This window comes from Manis pentadactyla, chromosome 4 (assembly GCF_030020395.1).
Source record: "Manis pentadactyla isolate mManPen7 chromosome 4, mManPen7.hap1, whole genome shotgun sequence".
NCBI lineage: Eukaryota > Metazoa > Chordata > Mammalia > Pholidota > Manidae > Manis > Manis pentadactyla.
In genome coordinates this window covers 164773044-164787455 of record NC_080022.1, presented here as the reverse complement: position 1 = coordinate 164787455, position 14412 = coordinate 164773044, and the positions used below count along the sequence as shown (strand labels likewise).

Below are 14412 nucleotides of genomic sequence, written 5' to 3'. Positions count from 1 at the left end.
TACAACTCTATGGCATAACAGAATCACAAAATTCTGTGCACACATATATTTTTTGGAGTTTCATAACTTTGATTCCTAGAGAAGTCTGTGTCCCAAAGGAACACTGAGAACCGTTATTCTAGACACACTTAAATGAAATAAATCTAGATGTAAATTACACTTTAGGGTCAAGAAAATAAACATTATAAAAGGAGAGATATCAATGTCCTAACTGAGGACACTGTTCCACTGCCACAGACCTTCCATGGCCCTGGGTTAATCCTGACCTAGTGTGTAGGAGAAGTCTGTCTTTATATCCCCAGTGCCTAGCATATCAAACCTGACCTTAAGTGGGCTCTCAACAGATGTTTGTTGAAGTGAAGCTGTACTGGTGCTTAAGAAATCTGTTGAATAAGGCAGACTGCCCATGGTAACATGATATACTGGGCTGTTTCCAAGATACATACAAATCATGTATAATCTGTCCTGAGGAAGGTTTTTGTGTAAAGCATACTTGTTTTCCTCCTGGATAAATGGAAAGAGGCTGAATTTCCATAGGATTTACTTGTATTTTTTTTCTTTAATTTCAAAATGCTGACTTTAGAGGAGGAGTAAATTATAGACTACAGTAAAGCCCTGGAAACCACTGTAGAGGAAATAAGTGTGTATTTTAGTGAATAACAACAGTAGTCTTCCAAACTGAGCACTTGATGTCTTGAGAACAGCAGTTGAGGGAGTAACCAATAGTTAATCACTTTTATTATTTACATTTTGAAAAATGTTTTGAAACACCATTCCCATCTCCTGTTCTACAGCCTTCACAGTTTCAGGACTACTGCTGACCTGGGAAGAGGGAAAGATTATAAAATAGAAAAAAATAATAATGTATTTACTAAGTTAGCTTACTTCTAAGTATCTATGACTTGTAATCTCTCTTAGGTAACAAAACCCATCCCTCTCTAATCTACTATATTAAGGATTTGGGGTTTTATTTTGACTTAAAATTACCCCCTTTAAGCCTCTAAGTGTAAGCAAAAAATGGTTTAACATACAAAATATTCCAGTTTGACATACTTAGAAATGTTTATTACATTCTACTTTCTCCTGCCCCTCATTTCTGAAATGGTGAGATAACACTAATAATCAAAAGGCAACCAAGACTGAAATCCTTTTTCACAAAAACTTCTATTTATTCATATTCTTTCTTTCTATTGTACCTTTGCTCCATGAGAAAAAAGTGTTTCCCTTAAATGCCAAGCAACTTCAACTTTCAAATATTCTTCATCTGGAAATTCATCAAAGACTTTTTGAAAGCTTAAAGTACGGCACTAGCTCTCTTCATTCCCTCAAAAAAAAAACCATAGATTAGCAAGGCCTGATTGACTTTATAGAAACCAGATGGCCTCTCCCTTAATGTTTGTGTCTGTGATCTTTTGATTCTGGATTCTCATCTTTAACACTTCTCAACTATTCATTTCATCAAAGTCTAGATTAAAAATTGGATGGCTCTCTATACATAAAAATGGGAAGACTGTGAACATACATTTTTAAATGAAAACAAAAAGCTGCAGAAAAATACTTAAGAGCTAAGCCTGTTCATCTTACAAAGACATTATGAACATGTATTACCTATGTGCATAAATAAAGAAATGGGTCTGAAGGATATACCAACTATTCACAATGACTGGACAGAAGGGGAATTTAGGGTTGGAGAAATTATATTTTTACTCCAGATTCTTCCATATTATTTAAAATTGTGAAACTGCATTAACATTAAAAAAAATTATTAAGCCTGTTTTATAAAATATTTGGACTTAGAACACCTTAACAGCATTTTTAGTATCTGGCATTGTGGACATCAATATTTTTAATGCAAAAAGCAAGATATTTTTCTTCAACAGGATATTTTTAAAGCTATTTTTTCTATTCTAAAATCTTGTTTGAACATTAAATATCAGTAAGTATATAATAAATACGTGCCAAATACTTCAAAAGAAGATATTTAAAATACAAGTTTTTAAGCGGTGTCATTTTCAATCAGTGTTTATTTAGATTTTTATTAATTTTCCTTCTCAACATACATTACCATCTTGGTCAACAAACAACCCAATAAATATGCCAAAAAGAAAAACAAAACTCACTCACTCATAAAGACCTACTGAGAAGGAACTACTGCTGACCCTTGAACAATGTGGGAGTTAGGGGTGCTGACCCCACTGTCCAGTCAAAAATCCACATACAGCTTTTGAGCCCACAAAAAATTAACTGCTAATAGCCTACTGTTGGCCAGATACATTACCAATAAACATCAATTGTTGATTAACACATATTTTGTATGTTATATGTATTATATGGTATATTTACTTGTTATATGTATTTTATGGTATATTCTTATGATAAAGTTAAAGAAAATGTTATTAGGTAATAAGGAAAATACATTCACAGTACTGTGCTGTATTTATCAATACAATAGGTTTACAGCATCTGTTTATAAGATGAATCGTCAGTACTTACATCAATATTGTCTTATATGATACAAAACATTGTAGATATATGTATTACTAACACCAGACATCAGAAATGAAAAGCTAATGTAAAGAAGAAATTCATATTTATTTACAGGCACAACAACTCATCCATTGATAATAAAGCAGTGGCAGTGTGACTGCTTTAGGGTAGCCAAGTGTTACTGACACATCTGCTTCACAGTAGCCTAGCCTGTACACGAATGAATGGTCATAAAATTTTTATGGCATGCAGTATTACAGTCATATTCATAACAGTATTGGATTGGATGTACCTAACCTTTTCCTTAATTTTTTTCAGTATTTCTAGGCTAAGTGATCCCTCTGTGAATTTTTCCAAATTGTGGCAAATCTCCAAAATTTTTCTAATATATTTGCTGAAAAAAATCCATGTATAAGTGGACCCATGCAGTTCAAATCCATGTTGTTCAAGGGTCAACTGTAAATCAATTCCCCTTTCTCCATGCAAGAGTTTAAAGGGGGAGAAAGTATTTATCTTACAATTTTGTCAGTTATACCTCAAGTAAGATGAATGAATGAATGAATGAATGGGGAGCAAAGTGTAAATCTTCAACCTTTTTTTCCTTCAAACTCCAACAGCTGTGGATGACTTCTGAAATTATCAAATGAGGATATATGTGAGGAAAAAGTTTATAAATAAAAATTGAAATTATAGGAGAAATTCCTTATCTCTGTCACAAGCAAAAACATGAAGTATTATGATATATAATCCACTCCTCTTAAAATTCTATTTTTATTTTACCTTATTGCAAAGAGTAATATACAAATCTAAAAGGAGGTAACATAATATTTGAAAAATGGAAAAATCTGACATAAACATCAAAGAAGCAATCATATTCCAAGCAATAAGCACATTTAGTGCCTAAATCTTGGTCTTAAATACCATGTTGCATTAAAAGGAACCAGAGCTCCTTAGAGAAGCAGTCAATTGCTGGGCTGGGTGGGGAAAATACAAGAGCCTGGAGTATCTTATGGTGCCATGAAGGAAAGAAGGAAGTACTCAAAAAGTATGGGAGTATCCAAAGGGTGTAGATGTCAACCCGAAAGAGTTCCCAATGTCCAAGGTCGGAAGAATTTGAGCAAAAAATAAATGTTAGCATTGTATAACCTACAAAATAAAGGGAAAGGAAGGGACAGAGGGACAGCTTTCTCTTACAGAAAAATTCCGGTTAATTAAATGTACAAGGATGAAGAAACCTTTGGAATACCACAGTTAATAACTTGAAGATAAGATCCACTGATAGATATTAAAATCAGCAGATAAAAAAGAAACAGGGTATTTGCACAATCTCAAAGTATATCCACCAAGATATTAATTAACTATAAAGGGGGAAAATAGTAACTTTACAATGGAGAAATCTCACATACACCAGCTGAACCAAGTGACCAAAGTTAACATCACCCCAAGGACATATGCTTCTGCAGTCGGTATTCTTGCCAAAATCTTCAATCCAATCATTAGAAATTGTCAGAGAAGCGTAAGTTGAGAGTCATTATACAATATAACTAACCAGTACTCTTTACTCCTCAAGATCATGGAAAAATGAGGAACTGTTACACATTGGAAGAAACAGAGGACACAACTCAATGCAATGACCCTGAACTGCATCCTGTTACTAAAAAAGGACAATAGGGGAAAAACTGGCAAAATCTGAATACAACACTATTGTTTAGTTAAATGTATTGTTGTATCAATGTTAATGTCTTAGTTTTGGTAACTGTACTATGGTAAATTAACACTGGTAGACTCCACGTGATGAGTATATGGGAACTGTGTACCATTTTTGGAATTTTTCTGTAAGTCTAAAATATTTCAAACTTTAAAAAAGTTTTAAAAAACAGTTTTCACGGTTTTAAAATTTAACATTACATATGTATTTTATAATTTAAAAAAGTTTTCACTGTTTTAAAATTAACATTACATATATATTTTATAATAGGAATCTTTAATCACAGAAGATAAAGGAATAAAGTTCAATTACTATACAGATTCAAGTTCGGAAAACAAAAGAAATAGGAGGAACAATTTAAAAACTTAACCACAAATGGAGGAGGCTGGAAAATTCTTCTAAACAAGAATGCTGGCTCTGTTTAGCTAATTCCTGTTCTGTATGCTAAGCACATCCCCTGAAGAATGCAGCAAGCATCGACCAATGGCTTTACATACCAAGCCTAACAAGAGCTTCTCACAGCAGTTCCACTGTAGTATTTCAAGTCATACGGTTTCAAAAGAACTCTTTAAAACTTTCACAAGTTGGTACCAATACAAGTGCTTTTAATTAAGATTGTTTTTCTCAATTCTTAAAGTCACATTCTACTAACAATCAACAAACCAGGAGAGTCTTTAAAGGAAAAAATAATACTTTCAGGGAATATATATCCATATGCAAACATTCACAGACATGTCTTTATGTGTGTGCAGGTGCATATATGCATACAGGTTTGTATACATACACATGTGTGTAATGAAACTAGTTCGGAATCTGAAATCATTGCCAAATTGATACCAGCCAAGGTCTAGAAAACGATGAGAAATTTCTATGTATAGGATATTTTAAATGATATCTAAAACATTTCATTTTCTTTACTTCCATATTTGGGCATAAGGAAGTGATATCTTAACTCCAAACTTGCAAAGCAATAAAGAACTTATATACTGCAGGTGAAGAGTACAATGGCTACAATCTCTTTGGCAGGTAACTTGGCAGTGCCTACCAAAATCTTAAAGACATGCTTCAATCCAGCAATCCCACTTGCAGGAATTATAGGCACAAGTACAAAATTATGTACAAGGTTATTCACCACAACATTGTTTATAATAGTAAGAAACTAAGAAAAAGTGAGGAGTCTCATCAATAAAGTAGATATTAATTGCAGCTGGGATATGAAATTGCTTTCCCCCTGCCCTCCTCTATGATTCTGATGTATCAATTATCTTCCTTCGCTCTCAATTGATCTTTCTATTGGATTCTTCTAGGCACACAAACAACCCCAGTCTCTCCCATTTTAAGAGACCTTTCCCTCCATCCTGCCAACTGAAGTTACCCTTTCTCTTTCCTCCCACTACAACCACCTTGAGTAACCTACACTTTCTATTTTCTCCTTTCATGATTCACATTCACTCCTATTATTGGCCCAGCAACTCAGACTGCTCAAACCTATGCCTACAATTTTAGAAAATTCAGTCCTCACTGACATCTCCACACCAGCTGACCCTGCTAACTCCTTCCATTGTAAACCTCTCTTGTGCCTTGACTTCCAGAGTCTCTTACCGTTTCTCCTCTTTGCCACCACAGTTACTCTCCCATGCCGTTGTTTTTTTCTCTATAAACCTTCTGCCTCTCCATTCCAGGTTGCCTCCTGCCCACCCCCCAACCATGGATGCTGCCTCCTTCACTGCTTAGATTCTGACACCCTTGTGCCTGGCACCCTTCCCTAGGGAGGCCCTCATCACTTGGTTCAGAATGCCCTTCACACTGCTGGGGCCCTGACTCGGCACCAGGCTTTCCCCACGTGGATATACTCTCCTAACCTTGCTCAGGTCATATATCTGCCCCAGTCCCACTCTACCCCACCCTGTGGATGCTTACTTTGCCCTGCCCTATGTAGTAGCTTTAGAACATAACTGCAGAAAAGAAAGAGAAAGGGTAGATAATGCAATACTATGCCTTAATAATTACAGCTTTACAGTCAGTCTTGATGTCCAGTAGGGCAAGTTCTTGTACTTATTAATCTTCAGTGCTTACCTGGGTTATTCTTGGCCTTTTGTTCTTCAGTTTTTCCTTTATTTGAAGCTCATTCATGAACATAATTCAGTTGGAGGAACAATCCTACTTTAACACTTTTGCCCATTTCCAGCCTTAGCACTTTCATAATCCATTTTTATAGAACAGCTTTGGTCATTTAACATAATCACAAGAAGTCCCCCGCCCCCCGAGTAAGAAATTTCTGTTAATGATGCGATATAAAACTTCTTTGCCTTCTCTGCCTTGAATGATCTCTGAACTAGATTTGAGGACCATTAATAGGGTATCAGGTGAGGCGTCATGTAAGCCGTTGAATTTAGACTGGCTTTGAAAGAGGGCCTTTCTACTGGTGGTGACCTAAGCAGGATACAAATGTATATGTGGTAAAACTATTAAGAAAAGCAATTGGATTCAGAAGTTTAAGTTCAGGAAGGGGCCAAAGTTGGAGATTCAAATTCGTAAACATCGATGTATGGATGGAATATACAGACATGGAACTTAACTACCTAGCTTAAGTAGAGGGGAGGGCTGAGCTTTAAGCCTTGGGGAACTTTAACAAGTAGAAGTCCAAAACCAGCAATGGAAAAGGAGAGCAAGGAAAACCAGTGTGTGTGAGAGCAGAAGTGAGCAAGAGGGAGAGCAGAGGGAGAGAGAGGTGGGGGAGAGCCGGGGGGGGGGGGGGTGTCCTGGGAGCAAAGTGAAGAAAGCATTTCGGGAAGTAGAAAGTATTCAGATGTGTCAAATGCTGCTACAAGGCAGGGTGGGAATGAGAATTTTCCATTACATTTACAAAGTTGGATGTTTTGGATAACTGTGACAAAAGGTATGTTGGTGCAGTAGGTAGGACTCAAGGTCTCAGAGGAACAGGATGAAGACAAAACAACCACTCCTCAAACATGCCAAAGTGCGTCCCCACCTCAAGGCCTTCACAGATGCTACCTGATTATCCTGAAACACATCTTCTAGAACTCTCCATGCACTTGTGCATCCCTCCTGTTAGGGTGTAAGTCCCCTCCTCTGAGGGCCTTCCTTCACAACTCTGAAATAAACATCCCTCCCTACTAGTTACTCTCCAGCCCCTTCCAGGGCCTTCTGAAAACAGTACACAATAATGCTTGAAATTCTACTGTTTCACTTATTTGTTATTCACCCCCCAAGAATACGAGAAATGAAGAAATAATATGCACAGATACTTCATTTTAAGGACAACTTGTACATTTTTCTAGGTATATCACTCCTGGCAGATTTTCCAGTACCTGAAGAAAGAACCTCATTCACTACGACTCTCTCAGAGTGGGATATCCGCAACAGAGCAACAGCGAAGGTCCACATCTCTGCAGTCACTGGTGAGTCCCCTTTCCTGCCACTCTTATGCCACAGAGTTTCCTACAGTTTTGCTTCCTTGGTTATAACCCATCACATACGTGGTTTTCTCACAGAACATTTTCACCTTAATCTTACTTCACAGAAAAATTGTATACATTAGTTTTATTTCTAAAATATTTTAAATTTAAAAAATTTTATTTTTAAGTATAGCTGATGTATAATATATTAATTTCAGGTGTACAACATAGTGATTGGCCCAAAATAAATATTAACTATAATTCTCACCTTCAATTCTTTCAGAACAAAGACAAAGCATGCCCTAAATATAGCTAGGTCATCTCCAAAGTTCTCAGAGAAATGAAAATTACAGAATACTTTAGAGACAGTCTAGGCAGTTCCTGTCACACATGGACACCAAGACTAGTGGTCTGTGTGACAGTCTGCAAATGAGCTCTAAACCTCAACCCCCAGCCTTTTGTAAAGTTAGAGAACAACATCTGGTTAATAACAAGGGCTTAGGTAGATAATGAACACTTGTTTTACAGACTAGACTTTTACCATTTTTTAATGTACTACTCTGTTCCTGGAAATCCTTATCTGATGGGCTTTTATCTCATTTAGTGCTTCCATGTCCAGAGTAGACAGAGATAGGATTTTATTTTAGAAATTTCTCTAGGAAATACTTGCTTTAGTATATCTAGGAAGGACCCAAAACACTCCTATGCTTAAATCCATATTAATAATCTTGTTAATCAGTTTATAAGTTGCCAGTAAAGTTCTGTCACAGCATGTCACTGGATTAAGATAATTATAATAATCTTCTCTTTAAGGTGCCTTTTTGGATGTACTAAAAGCATCCCTCCTACTTAATTTTGTTTTGGGAAAGGGACTCAGCAAGTAGGCGACTGAGAGGGATGGGTGTTTTGGAACATCTATTAAACCTATAGACAGGCTAAAAAGCCAGTGTGGGCATCACTGTGGACTGACACTGAGAAGCTATATGAGTAGCTTCTAATAAACTGAGCAAGGGGGAGAAGGTGAGATTAGTCTTACTGCTAAAATACTTTTCAGAGGGGGGAAAGCTATCAAATATTTATTGACCGTTTACTGTTTGAGCACATTTCAATGGTCAGTGGAATGATTCCAAACGCTTCTACCTACTAGAACTGAGGGAGAGACCATTTATATTATCCCAAGAGTTTTAACATGTAAAACAAATAATTCATTCAATAAACATGCTCCAAGTGGCAAGTGCTAGGCACTTTTCTAAATACTAGGCATACAGCAGTAAACAAATCACATGGACTTTATGTTCTTTGCAGAGATAAAGAGATAAAATAAATAAGTAAATGACTTAATATTTTAGAAGTATCTTAAGAACCTAGACCATGATAAAAGTACTTTGCAGAAAAAGAGCAAGAAAAGGAGATATGATGCAAGTAACTCATTTGTATTCGTTGTAGGTGGCTTGTTCATTTTATGACAGACTGGATAATGTAAAAGTTCTTTCATAATCAACGTTATAACTTTAATTTTTTTTTTAAACACTAACATTAAAAAAAATCATCTCCAATCTTGAAGTACATTGTTGATTATATTTATAACTTACTTGATGACAAGTTCTTGGTCATGAATATTACCTATAATGAACTAGCACCAGGCCTTTTTAGCTAAACATAATGCATTTTTGGGTGTTACTTTATGAAGGACTTTGAGGAAGGAACCCATTTTCTCTTCTTTCAAAAAAGTGAAGCCCCACTAAATTGTGAAGCTTCCAGCAGTGAACCAAGGATTTAAGGTGGCAATGATTTTCAATTCTAAAAAACATAATTAGGTTCACTAGTCACCCCATCCTAAATTCAAATAATGGAGCCTAAATCAAATAGAAATTTGGTCGTTAGTGCCGTTAATGTTAATCAAGATGTAATAATGCTTAACTATGTTTTTCTACATAACTTGAAAGAGAATAGAAAATAATTAAAACTCTTTGGGAAAAGCTCATTTCCAATTTTGAAAAAAAGGCATTAGTTTCACCAACCAAAATGTACACCATTTCGTTTTATTACACCATTTATGTATTAGTTGTCTAGTATACTCCAATTTGGAAAAGAAAGCTTATGATATGTAAACTGAAGATTTCAGCAGAGTAAAGCTTACCTTCAGGCTGGTATGAGAACGTGGTTGACTTAATTCCTGAAATTTCCATTGTTCTGATCCTGGAGTCTCTCCGCCTTTCTGAGTGTCAGGAGTAAGCAATCCCTCTCCAGCAGGTAATGGGAAAATCCCTAATGATATAGGGCGTTCTTTTCTATTTGCAGAGGGGGAAAAATAAGCATTCATTTATTTTTTAATTTTTATTCATCATGATAATAAGTAATAAGCCTGGACTGTCATTCCTTTAGAACCATTACTCTTAAATAATACTTCTAGTTAATCTGAAGTAGACTTACCAAATAGGATAGAGTCTCAGAAGTTTAAATGAGCACCAAGAAATAAACTTTAAAAAGTAGTAAGAAATAATTTAGGAAATTTTCTAAGTTACTGATGAGTTCACTGCCCAGGAAAGCAGTCTGTGCTCTGGTTTTACAGTGAGAAGAGCTGCTAAATTTCAGTCATGCTTAAGTTAGCGGCAACCTCCTCTTTTGGAAGTGACTCCAACCCCTGCTTCTAAACCTCCCCAGTCCCCACGCTAATTCTTAGATGTTTACCCAAACCTCTTCAGGGTATGTCTTTTCTGCCTTGTGGAAAATCAATAAATGATCTAAATCAGGGCCACTGATTAAATGGTAAAAAGAACTCAAAAGTTTTATCCCCTAAAGCATAAAAGCTATTTTCTTTTACAAAAACAGTATATGAGTTCCTTTCAATCACAAGTACATATGAGAAAACCATTGTCAACTTTTCTAAACAAGGAGGCAAATAAATTCTATGAGAAGACTGTAGAGTTTTCAATGCTTTGTGGGAAATTTCAATGAACAAGAGTTACAATTTTAATATTAGAATTTCAACAAGAAACACATCCTTTGTTAATGCACAGAAGATTCTAAATCAAAGGGCTCTTAGAGGCTGGAAATAAGCCTACTAGTAAGTCATCCTGGGTCACTAACTCAGAAGAGTGCAAACAAGACACTAAAGGTTTGAGGCCTCCTAGAACTCATACTTCTACTGATAAGAGTGTAAGTTAGATTTTAAACACTAAACACTTAGAAACAGAAGTGAGAAAATATTCAGTTTGCTGCATAAATCTTTTATTCTGTAAGCTCATTTTTATGCCAAGAAACTTAAGCCACTTTTGAAATGTGCCCTCACTTAGCACAAAGGGTACATACACTCTTCCATTCCGACAACCAGAAAGGACTAGTAAAACTGTCAGAACAGTTTGAGTGCAGCAAAGATTCAAAGACTGGGTTGAGAAATTCTCTTATTAAAGTTATATGCACAAAGAAATAAAACAGGACTTTTCTCTGTAAGTTAAAGCTAATTATTCACTTCTTTACACTTGGGGTGCTTTTCCTATTTGATTTTGGAGGAAAATGCAAACTTAGGTAGGCAGCATAATAAAAGGCTAGGTTTTAATATCAAATTTAAGTTTGTGTAAATTAATTAGTTAGCTATTCCCTTTATAGCCGTTATTCCTAAATGCTGGTTTAGCGATAGTTTTCATTTATGTCTATGGTGAGAAGAGGCATTATTATATTCTTACTGGGTAATATAGTACATATTTGTACACATACACATTTCATATATGAATGTTTTTTCTTGAAAATGACTTACCCTTGTACATCTTTTCTGCTTCTTTAAATTTAAAATGCCTGTTCTCTCATCAAATGATGTTGGCAGTGATTGGAAAGTGAATGTCATTTAATGCCACTCTTGACAAAATAAGAAGTTGTTAGTCTGATGTGTGTGTGTGTGTGTGTGCATGTGTGTGTGATAAGCACATATATTTATAACCTCAATTTTGGGGGAATGTATTTTGGGAAACAAAAACCTATGGGTCTAAGAGCTACTAGGTGACTTACTTATTTTTTAATTTATCTTAATGACTAAAGCAAAAAGAGTGACTGTGAATTTAATTAATCAGGTAAGACTTTAGTGGAAAGCTCTCTAACCCATAATGCAAAGACAACCAGAAAGGTAACTCAGACTTCCTGAGAATCCATCACACTGCTAGCAGAAATCAAAATACAGGCCAGTCATTTTCATCCTGTACTAATGACAACACTCATTTTCACATATATCAGATACCAAAAAAGTACAAAAGTATCTGGGGAAGGGGCCTCCTGTGGATCCAAGTTTTACTTTTCTACTTGTGTTAACTATGTCTACAACCCAAAATAGAAGTAGAATCCACACCCCCTTACATTCTTTCTTATTAATCATTTACAAACTGCTCTATAGAGAGGGAACTTTTCTTCAGAGACTGGTAGCTAGCTGTCAAGAGGGTCAGTGATGCTCTGAGTTACATTGTTCTAACTTCTGGAAAAATAGTATTATTAGATACTTCTCTCCTTTTTGAACTGATAAATTATGTAAGAGTTTGGGGAGAGAAATGGACATGTAATTATGCAAGTCCACTGAAACATACTTCTGAAAAGAAACCCTGAAAGGGGAACATTAGTGCTGCATGATGCTGGTATGTATATTTAGTACTCTATGAATTAAATGCTTCAGTAAAACACATCAAAAACCAAAGAGTGGGACATGTGGAAAAATATCAAATGACAGATTTAAACCCCAGATGTTGCAATATGCTATTACTGTCTAGAAACAAAGTTATCCTCAATTATCAGAATCCTTGTTATATTCTTTTTTTAAATTGCTTTAGTTCTATATGTCCTTTTTTAGTTGGGCATTTAAATGTTACCTTACAAACAATTTTGCAAATGTTTTGAAATAGTTTTTGGGCTATCTTCACATTTAAAACAAGTAACTGGTAAAAAAAATCTACTATACACACACACAAAGGGCAGTAAAAAAAAAAATTTTTACATTTGTTCAACACTCACCATGTGCCAAGCACTGAGAGAGGTGATTTATTTACATAATGTCATTTCACTCTCATAAGGAAATAGGGATTATTTTCCCACTTTTCAGATTAGGGAAATGATGCTCAGAGACTTTAGACACTAGTAACTGGCAGAGATGGGATTCAAAGTCAGACCTGTTCCATTCCAAGACCATGTACTTTCCTTGAAACTACCTACTTCTTGACAAGTTGATCTTAATATTGAAGACTTTGATATTTTTATTTAATCAAATCAAAAGCCATTTTTGTTTCAAGGAACTTTCAGAATTTACTCAAGTTATTTTGTCAATAAAATAACGGGAGCTAAAATAGTTCTGCTAAAAATGGGGTACATATAAGTGACTACGAAAATCATTTACTAGTTGAAGATGTCCTGCAACTGAATAAATACAAAGAACAATGTCACCTGATTTTTAAGACCACCCAATAGAGCAAGAACCTCAGAGGGGGAAACTCGAGCACAGAGAGACTAAGCAATTTGCCAAGGGGCCTACAGCTGACATGTGGCCGAGCACTTGCCCCCACACAGTCCAGCTCCAAAGCCTCCAACCCACCACGCAGCACTACCTGGCACAGACAGCCTGCCTTCTCAAACAGAACGGAAACCGAAGTCAGCCCTTTAAAATTAGTCTTATTAATATTCTACATATTTTTCAGTTAAGGCATTTTTAATTTCCTAAAAGCTTATATAGACATATACACAAATCATTTACATACTAAGATATGCACAAGTAGTAAGATTGCTCCTAATTTTTATAAAATCAGGGAAAAAACATCAATGACCAAGTATCTAGTTTTAAACCACAGATGAAATTTAATTTCTGGGTCTTAAACTAATGTTAGACACGAATGATCTATGGATAAAAAGGAACAATTTACTACTTTAATTCATCTTAATTTATCTAAATCCACAACAAGGAACTGAGTACTTCAAGTAAATGTTCAAATAATAAAAGCTATACACCATGAACCCTCACTTAAAACCATGCACAAAGAAGAAACCTGAACAAATCTGACAGTTTTAATTTGATGAGTTAGAAAACAAATGAAACCAAAACCTTCAGCTTCTAAAATGCAGAAGATGGCTCTTGCAGGGTGCAAGTAGAGTGAACAGCAGAAGAGCTACAGAGATTAATTACTACCCCCACAAGCAAGCATGGATATTTGTCACCCAAGTCTACAAAGAGAGGGCAACATCTGACAAAACAATAGTGAATAGGCTTTGTAAAGCCTTCACAACTTTGATATGTAAATAACAGGGAAAAAATGCACTCCTTGCCCTAAAGCCTTTAAGCTTTAAATCCTTTCACTTTAAAATATATTTTCTTTTAGGAGAAAAATATTTATATTGCCAGTTCCTATGAGCTGCTAATAAAAACTGTAAAAATTGCAAAAATGATGCCTGAACCTCCAATCCAGAGATGAATTAAATAAAATTAACACCTATGGTCTGTATCTAATCCACTACAATTCCAGCATGAAAGATATTTGCCCCTAAATGCTCAGAAGCTAAATGCAGAGGTTGTATGAACTTGGCCCTGGTGCTCTACTCTTGCTCCCCCTTTACTCTTTGAGCATTCTGCTTAAAATAAGACCACCCTGACCTTGTACTTGTGTATAAGTACAATATGAAAAGCCTTTTCTTAAGTAGGTGGTTTCCAAACATAAAGCTGTATCCATAAGTGAAGGCCTAGAAATTACTAAAAATAAGAACAGAAATCCCAGCTCCAGGCCATTTTCCATTGTTTCAAACTGCAACAGAAATGGTTACAAAGCAGACCCATGA

The 14412-nt window shown here is 35.5% G+C and overlaps 2 protein-coding genes across 5 annotated transcripts in view; one reads left to right on the top strand and one right to left on the bottom strand.

The window, feature by feature from the left end:
- The window catches only part of LOC118909354 (nucleoside diphosphate kinase B), a 181318-nt gene that overhangs the window by 59671 nt on the left and 107235 nt on the right, over positions 1-14412 (top strand). The gene's annotated exons all lie outside the window — the stretch shown is intronic.
- The window catches only part of SPAG9 (sperm associated antigen 9), a 164816-nt gene that overhangs the window by 73973 nt on the left and 76431 nt on the right, over positions 1-14412 (bottom strand). For all 4 annotated transcript variants that reach the window (XM_036879567.2, XM_036879570.2, XM_036879572.2 and 1 more), the window contains one exon: positions 9755-9905. In XM_036879567.2, the coding sequence (XP_036735462.2) occupies positions 9755-9905 (151 nt within the window). The remainder of the gene's footprint in view (positions 1-9754; positions 9906-14412) is intronic.